Source organism: Ursus arctos, unplaced genomic scaffold (assembly GCF_023065955.2).
Source record: "Ursus arctos isolate Adak ecotype North America unplaced genomic scaffold, UrsArc2.0 scaffold_5, whole genome shotgun sequence".
Lineage (NCBI taxonomy): Eukaryota > Metazoa > Chordata > Mammalia > Carnivora > Ursidae > Ursus > Ursus arctos.
This window is the reverse complement of record NW_026623067.1, coordinates 23,452,090-23,461,167: the sequence shown is the minus strand read 5'-3', so window position 1 is coordinate 23,461,167 and position 9,078 is coordinate 23,452,090. Positions and strand designations below refer to the sequence as shown.

The following is a 9,078-nucleotide window of genomic DNA, read 5'->3' as shown; positions in this document are numbered from 1 at the left end:
ATCTTTGTATATCTGGACTAGAATGAAGTTCTTCCAAGATCCAGTACAACAAATTATAAAGCCCTCCGAGGAGAGAAGCGGTAACATCATCTTTTTCTGTTGTGTTATGCCGGAAATCTTTTCCCCCCACCAAAAGGCTGCACTTGAGTGGACATTCAATAAATATTTACTAATTGAATCAAATTATACAAATTATACAAGATTTAGTTTTATAGCTTTAATGACCTACACAATAACTCTGTAAAAGTATATCTCTCCTTAAAAAAGAAAAGTCACTTTTAGAGATAAAGACAACTAAATCAAAAAGCTTATCTTAGAAAAAAAAAATCATGCACATTTCCTGGGGAAAATATTTGGCTTTACTTCAAGTTACTGAGATTTTTCTAGAAATGTGATGTTGGCAGCCCCACCTGGCATTACCCTTTGGCTTAGACTCTTAGCTAGACAGATGAGCATGTGTGAGGTACATGGTACATCTTATTCTGGAAAAAAAGATGTTCCCCATGGAGAGAAGAGGGCAAACAGGGAACACTCCAGGAGTCAAATACCGATTCAGCGGATAGCCGCCCCCCCCCGCAGTGATTTGGCGCTTTTGCTCTTTATGCTGTAATGAATTAGGAAGTTGCTAGAAGGCAAAAGGGCAAATCTTTATGATTGCAGTTCTGCCACCCATTCACAGGTCCTGTGCGAGTATCTGTCAATTTTTATATAAAAACACTAAAGGGACAGTTGGGAGATCTGAAGGAGAAACCCCTTTGTCAGGACATACTTCACTTAAAAGCCTCTGGCACCCAAGTGATGTCAGGACCTACTTCAGGGCTCGAAGTCAATTTACGGGTGGAGACTTGTCTTACGGACAAACAGCCAAGGCTAGTCTGCTAGACACCGGCAATGGCTTAGCAACGTGACCATTAGAAGTGCCCCCGATTTTCTATTTGTTAAAGAGAAAATATTTCTCGCCAAGTTTGGTGGGAAATACATGCCAAAAGTCTCCCTTACTAAGAAAGGGGGGAAATAAGCTTAAATGGAGGGAGAAAGCTAAAAGATTCTTCTGGTTTGGAAAGGCTACGGCCATACTAAGTGGGACTTCGGGATGAGTTGGCAAGACCATGAAGAATGACAGAGACCACTGTTATGGAAAGTTCCCGTGGCAGACATCAAGGGAGGAGTGAAGTCTTCTCATTCTTGCATGTGGAGCTCATGGGAACTGAGGAGAATGCATTTGTCTCTAAGAGTGAAAAATGGCAAATGGCAGAAATGATTTTTCTCACTGGAAAAAAATGTTAGGGACATACAGGTGAGTGCCTTATTGTCATGGTCAAAACGTACAACCAAATGCTTCAGCCTTAAGCCATGGAACAGCTTGCTCATCTGTATGGCCAATCTGACACTTTCTTACAGGCTTCTGATTCATATGGCTCCATGTTCTTTCCACCCTTCCCAATGGCACACACTTTTGGCAAATGTCTCCATCATTTAAGACAAGGAACTATAAAACGGAAGACATTCCTATCTACCAGATGAACATTTTCAATCAGCAACAGTTACATAGAAGCACAGAATGATGACACGTTCCGTGACAAAGAGCCAAAAAGAACGGAGGGAGAGAATGTTCTAGGTTATCTTGGACAATGGGGGGGGGGTCCGAATTGTTCCAATATGTCTTTGGAGCCCACAATCTTAGAGATCATTTTGAGATATAAATATATTGTGAAAAAGAGAAATACAAGCCTGAAATGGAGTCACTTGCCCCCCATAAGAGCCCACCAGGACGTAATGACAGTTTCAACCTGTCCCTCGAACGTGACCATTTAAGAGTCAATGTGGAATTTCCTGACTGGCACTAGCGAGGTGACCTGCATGAGAAAAATCCTGCCAGTTCCTTTCCCCCCGAAAACGTGATGTCCTGGCCTGAAAGAGTCCTTCCTTCTCTTTTGCTGCTACCTTCCTTGCCCTACCCTCCTTCCTATTAAAACCTCCTCCTCAGTTAGTCCAACTCCTGGGAGCATCTCTCTGCTGGCGAGCTAGGAGGTGGCCCAATCCACGAACGCTTTAATAAAGCCAATCAGATCTTCAAATTGACTCAATTCGGTTTTGTTTTTTAACAACGTATATACAAATAAATTACAAACACAATTAACGAGGCCCTGTGTTCCTCTACTTTCAATGTGACAGTTGGGTGCTAAGGGGGCAGGGAAGCAAAATTAGAAGGGAAGGAAGATGTTCTGAGAGCCAAATCCATGAGGACCGAGTAAAGTGAGCCAGGAAGTACCCTTGCCTTCCAGAAGCCAGTTCTGTGTCTCATACATGCGTTACGGGCAGACCCTGGGAGGGCTAAAAGACAAAGAGTTCCTTCGAAGGCTGTGTCCCACTATCTGGTGATCAAGACATCTACAAGGTGGCCTCGGTCTCCGCCATGATGCTGGCTGGAGCCGCCGGTTCTTCCTGGGTAATGGATCATTCTGTGGGATGTGCCCCGGGGTGAGCGGGCACCATTGTCGAGCTGCCCAAAGACTAGCTGAAGTTCACTCACTTTCCTTGCACTCAATCAAGCAACAGTGAAATCACGGACACCATCCTTCCCCTTTCAACCGATTAATGATGAAAGAAGAGCCTTGTCAAGGGCCAGAGGAGACGAAAAGGTAATTCCAGTGGGTAAAAGGAGCTGTCCCTACGCCGTCTAATCACAACTCTCTCCAGGGCTCCTCCTCTCACTGCGTCTGGGTCTGGGCTCCTGTCACTTACGTGTGCAGAAACGCTCCCCTGATGCTCGGGAGGGAGGAAAGGGGTCTCCCGGACTTTACCTACAGGAGGAAGGAAGGAAGAGGAAAGTGCCCACACAGGGTGCTGACAATGGGGCTGGGCACCCTTCCTGCTCACAGAGTCAACACCTTCATAGACACAATGAAAAAATTCCTTGAAGCCTCATACCTTCTATTTCAGCTTCATACCGAAGAACTTTATTTTTTGTTTTTGCTTTTGTTTTAAGCTAAAATGGTACTGAAAACAAAATCTTCTCAACTAGCTGCTTCGGAACAATATACTGTATTATGAAGCTCTGTACAGGTTCAATGTTTCTGAGATCTTGACAGGCCCGAGAAAGGTCCCCACTTCTTTTCCTTGAATTCTGAGATGGAATCATCTTCTGCCTCTTCCAGGCTCTTCTGCGTCAAGGCCAGGCTGCTGGACAGAAGGAGTGGCGTAAAAAGTGCGCAGGAAAACACAGAAACGGACCACCCTCGGGGGCCCACGGTGGCACTGACCTAGCAGAGGCTCTGGCTCCGGGTTCCGCGGTCCTGCCGGGGCGGCCGCATCACGCCACCCGAACCCACGCGGCAGGAAGGGGGGCGGGGGGCTGTACAACGGGTCCCCTTGAATCATGCTACTAAAAAAAGGTGCAATGAGAAAGAAGTCCCTGTGGATTCTGTCACAAGCGTGGGCACGAGAACCCACAGGATGCCTCCCTTTGGTATTAAATAACAGTTTAAAAAAGCTTTTTAGAAACAAAGCAAATACACGGTGGGAGCGGCCGCGGGAGCCGTCCCAGGTCAGGCGTCCACGGAAACGAGTCTCATCCCTAGTCATAAATAAATAATCTCTTTCCTGGTCGGACTTCCACGCCAGGATCAATATCTCTTCACATCTTACTTATTTTATTACTGCTTTTGGTTTTCTGGGACTGATTGAAAGTTGCTCAGAGGAAATCTTTGGTTTTGCTTAAGTGTCCATGACATTTAATCATGACTTTCCTTGCAGTTTAATTCCAACCAGTCAATCCGTTAATCCACTTCAATGGATTCCGGGCTCTCGGTGATCGGCTTGCACTCATTGGGCATCCTCTGATGTCTGCTCAGCTGTGTGGCCTGCGTGAAGCTCCGCTCACACCTCTCGCACCTGGTGGAGGCAAGAGAGAAAATTGAGACCGAGGGGCGGGGGCCTGCAGGGCCGTGGGCTTCCTCTCATCCTGCCTAATGAGAACAGACACTCCAAAGTGGCTTCAGATTTTCCCGGCTCAAGAGGTTTAATTGGTGGCTCCTTCCCGGGCCTGGAGGCCTGGGACGGGACAAAGCCCGCCTGACGCGGAACAGAGGCATCTGTCAATAGGCAGGGGGACAGTGATTTCTCCAGAGAGCCCTGTCCTGCTGCAGCTCTGATCGCTGTCAGTTCAAATAGATAAGGAACAAAAAGAGATTTTTAGGAGTGAGCCATCAAAGCCGCAGCTCGTCGGCCGTTTTCTGCTCCGTAACCCAAAGAGAAATTGATGACAAATAGCATTTCACCTGCTGCTAATTCAAAATCGGGGGATTCTCCTCCACGCGCCGCGGCGGCCCAAGAGCCATCTCCTGCGAATGTGGAACGGCGACATCGCTCTGCGTGACTGTGGGGGGCGGGGGCGGGTGGCTGCTTTTGTGTCGAAGTCACACAGCCCAGCCCAACGCGGGGCTAAAAGAACTGCTTGCGGGGTGGGGTGGGAGACAGACGAATTCACCACCGGCCAGTGTTTGCATGGCTCGAGAAATTCACCTCTCGGGAAGGTACAGGCAAGAAGGTACATGGAGGCCAGAATTCAGGGTCAGTGTGTCTGATGAGGAGAAAACTTTGGCATCCCGCTTCTAGAATATCTCCTGTCTTCAACTTAAAAAAGATTGTAACCTAGAGACCCTGAGCTCGACCCATCTCCCATGCAACACACTGAACTAGCTCGATGGCTCCTTGATCTATAAAAAAAACTAACGCGTGTGTGTACGCACGCACACACATGTGGACACACACACATCCAATGGGGGCTTCCAGCTTTTCTGTGGTGGCTGTGACTCCTGGCAGGTTGTCTCTGATTATGCACACATGCAAACTGGAGCAGCTAGCTGGCACAGACAGTGACTTCCCTGTCACCGTCCTGCACGTCTGGGCTGCCTGGACCACTGGCCAAGCCCCGACTAGGGCACAACGGCCACCACAGCCATCCTCTAATGTCTTCTCCTTAATGCTTTGAACGAAAAGATATTCAGGAGCGCTGCAGACTCTTGTCCCTCTTTGAAATAATGTACCTTTGGTCTCAGGTCCCCGCACTACTGGGTTGGGGCAGAGCTCTCAAGATCTTTAAAGTCCTCACTGCTCCATCACATGCCACGTGCCCCATTATCTGGGGGACAGTCCTCTCTTCCCCTCCCCCTTTTTTGGTACATCATACAAAGTGCCTTGCCACGGGGATAATTACCTAAAAAAAAAAAAAAAAGGATACATCCATCCACTTTGGGGCTTCCTGTCTTTTTTTTAATGTGGGGAGGCTGGGGCCTTGACCATCACGCTGGGATTTTTCAGGGCTCCCGTGCCAGCTGAATGTGTCAGGGTGACGAAGTTGTGTTTCTCTGATTGTCTTCCCGGGAATATTTTTAGCAGCCTGTTCCACTGTTAAAAACTGCACTGTGATCTTGACAAATGTATAATGTCAGCTTTAATGTATCAGACCTATCAGCTCAATGAAAATAACTCAGAAGTATTGATCAGCCAATGATTTTTGGTGTATTCATTAACGTCCACGGGCAGCTCGTCCTCTCTCCAGAGCTCCTGAGGTGCTGATGACATGTTAGCGAACTGCTGATTGTTTATTAGAAAACTGATTAGTTACTGGATCAGTGTGTCAAAATATACTACCTTTCACTGCTGGCAAACTTTCAAATTATTATATTCCTTTAAAAAAAAATTCTGAAGCTTTAGGATCCATTTCAAAGAGAACCGTTGGAACAATTACAAGGAGAGACCGTTTACCCGGGTTGAGAATCTGCACTTCTCGTCTTGGGTATTTGGATATAAAGAATTCGGACATAGGCAGTTCCGTGCTTCATAAAAGGAAAGTGTATGTCTCTATATGATAATTAAATATCCAGATTAGACAGAGACCTACAGAGGCGTTTTTCTCAAGCAGTTTGCCCAAGTGGCCTCACAGATATTTACATTCACGGAATCAGAAATCTACCAAGTCCGATCTGTCAGGCTCCGGAGACGCTCACTGCAAAATCATCTCCAGTGTCCTCTGGTCCAAGTGCGAATGAAAACACCTGCAGACGTGTGTATCCATGTGGGCTGGATCCTTACCAACCCGCCAAGGAAGTGAAGAGAGCTAGACAGAAACAATATTCTTGTAAATAAGGAAAGAGTCTCCATTTTACGTTCATCACTTTTAATTTTAGAAAAACCCCCTTCACGAGTTCTTTTTGTAGCTGAATGGAACTCCTCAGAAGGACAGACTCTTGCAAATGTCTGGGGTCTGGCAAATCAGAGCTAGACTTCATCTGGGTTGGCATCTAAGGAACCCTGAGCTCCATCCCAGACAGGTGTCTGGGTACCTCTGACCCTGGACATCATGCAGCAGAAGAAGGAAAGAGACGTGGGGGTTATAGGCCGGGAGCAAAGGAAGGCTCCTACATACGGGTCTTCCTCTTTATGCTGTCGTCACAGCCCCAAAGGGGACATCGCAGGGACACTGAAGCGGAAAGTCATCGGAATACTTCAGCATAGAGAAAGCCCCCAACTTTCTACCAGTATGGCTATCTTAGTTATTCTGGGTTCCTTTTAGATTTGAAGTCATTCTTTACTTCACGTGATGGTTGGCTGGATTACTGGTACGGGGAGCCTAACAATTACCCCCTGAAATTGACAGATGCCAAAATGATATCAAGTTCCATTACAAGGAACACCTGCAAGAAGTTTTCTTTCTGTGCCTCTGCAGCCTGTCACCAAATACTTCTCGGATTGAGGCAAACGTGCAGGCCTTGTGCATACAGTGTGCTCAATGTGTATTTACTGATGTGCTCTTTTCAATTGCTCTGTTGCCTGAATCTTGTGAAAATATTAGATGTTCTATGGAATATGCTTGGATTTTTTTTTTAATAAGGAGCCAATGTGTCTTTACTTAAGGCAAAGACGTACTGATGAGTTTTTTCCCCTGCTTCTGACAAACATGAAGAGAAGGGCCTTTCGTATGGGAAGTCCTGGTCTCCCCAGGCTCCAAAGCTGGGCACCAAGTAGTTTACGTGGCTCCAGGCAGAGCAGAGGAGAGCAGCTCCCTCTGAAATCCTCAGAGATTACGTTTAGGAATAGGGAGGGAGGAAGGAGTCCTCACTAGAAAGAATAAGTTGGAGATGCCAATGAACTTCCTTCCTTCCTTCTTTCCTCTTTTCCATAAAGAGCTGGCAGCTGCCGTTAAACGAAATGATGTCTTGCTCTCGTGCCTTGCTGCCGATGACTTCCAGTCCCACCGTACAAACTGAAAGCCAAGACCTTCATTATGCTCCCTTGGTGGGTATTTTTCCTACGTACTCCTTTACCATAGAAGTTCTATGCCTACAGCCAAGTCGCCTGCCAACAGGCCCGTGACCTACCTGCTGCCTGTGGGGGTGGAGTGTTCCAGAGGGATCTCAGCCCATCGGATCATGAGGCAAAGCCTGGACCGAGACTCTAATCTCTTACTGCCAGGTCTTCTCGAGCCTTCTTGGGATGGCAATAATCTTGATGTGCCTACGCCCACATCCCAGCAGAAGATTTTAGATGTTGGAACAGGCCCTCCTCTGTCGTGGCCGGCCCCCGAGAATTCTGCGAACGCCTCCTGGGCCCTGGGTGGGTTGGACCATTTGGGGGCTGAGCCATTTGGGGCATCTCCCTGCAAGCTGCCCCAGGCGTACAGTTTAGGGTTCTGCATCCTTATGAGGTCCTGCCCCTTCCTTGTAACATTGTTTAAGCCAATACCCATTAGTTGAAGTAGTAAAATTAACTGTTGCTGTGAAATCCCTTTTACTAATTTGCAACAAGTTTTTTCAAACATTTCTTTTATGAGCTTGTAAAAGGGTATCTTCATAATATTTACAAATGTCCGTGGGATGGATATCTGTGAGCTATGGTGAGAAGCTTCCCAAAACTCCCCTGGGATAGTTCAGTCCTGGAAGATCTGACTGTATACACTGAAGGATTTAGTTTTCCTAGAAGATGTTTAAAACTTGCACTCTTTAAATGAGCGGACACTCGGTTCTCCCCTGGGGATGTACATTTGCTAAATCAAAAGGAAAAAAGCCCACCCCACCCTACATACAGCATGAAGCTATCTGAGTAAGAGTACAAGCAGAAGGAACTACAGCATGGACCCAGAATCTAATCCGACCAACCCTCGCGGTTTTCTTAATTTGTTTTCTGGATGAAATTAGGCGATGGTCACAAAAACATACTTTAAGAAAGGAAAAAGTTGCAATTATGAAAGCCCCTCAAATATTACTCCGATGAATTAAAGTTAAAATGGCAACTCTATTGGAAACATGACAAAAACAGGATGTTAGAGAAAAAAAAAATTGAGTGGAGTCAACGAGGTTACACATAAGTAACACCTGAACATTAATAGAAATCTATTTCCCATTTTGACCCTGAAACCTCTTCAATTAATTACTAAAATCTATTTACACAGCAACGAGATAAAAATCAATCTGATTCCTGGCACCGTGGCTGCCGGGCTGCCCTCTCTAATGTAAGGGGCCAGAAGGATCGCCAGTCCTCCCACACCTTCGCTTTTGAAAAACTCTCTTGCTCCAAGGCATGGCACTTGGGCGACTGTCCTCTTCCACATCCAGAGCAGTGACGAAGCCAGAATCTCTGAACCCCCTGACAGTCAGGCCCGAGGACGATGACAAAGTCCACCATGCAGGACACAAACACCTGTGTTAGGAACCCCAGTACCTGCGCTAACCAGTGGCCCGCAGGGTAGATGAGAAAAAAGCGGTCCCTTTGGGCTCTCAGAGCCCCCGGAGTGTCCGGCTTGGCTGGTGCAGTGCAGGCTTTGATTTTAGACCTCTTTCTATCCCCTTAGCCAAATGCTTTTGTGCAGTGCACAAGCTACACCCATGTACGTGGAGAAAAATTAAAACTCTTTTTATTATTAATATCGTAAATTAAACCATGATGAAACCGGTTGAGGATAATGAATAAAGGTAACTGATTCACGGGGAGGTAAGTGAAGACGACAAATTTTTACGAGTTCTTCCCTCTGATGGCAGACACCGAGGCAGGCAGGACCCAGGCCAGCAAACCTAGCCT

General features: G+C 46.7%; 1 protein-coding gene across 1 annotated transcript in view; it reads right to left on the bottom strand.

Moving 5' to 3' along the window:
• Window positions 1-669: 669 nt before the first annotated feature.
• PRDM6 (PR/SET domain 6) overlaps window positions 670-9,078 on the bottom strand; it is a 105,027-nt gene continuing 96,618 nt past the window's right edge. Inside the window, exon 8 of the mRNA XM_026507839.4 lies at window positions 670-3,894. Within this exon, the coding sequence (XP_026363624.1) occupies window positions 3,780-3,894 (115 nt within the window). The 3' untranslated portion in view covers window positions 670-3,779. The remainder of the gene's footprint in view (window positions 3,895-9,078) is intronic.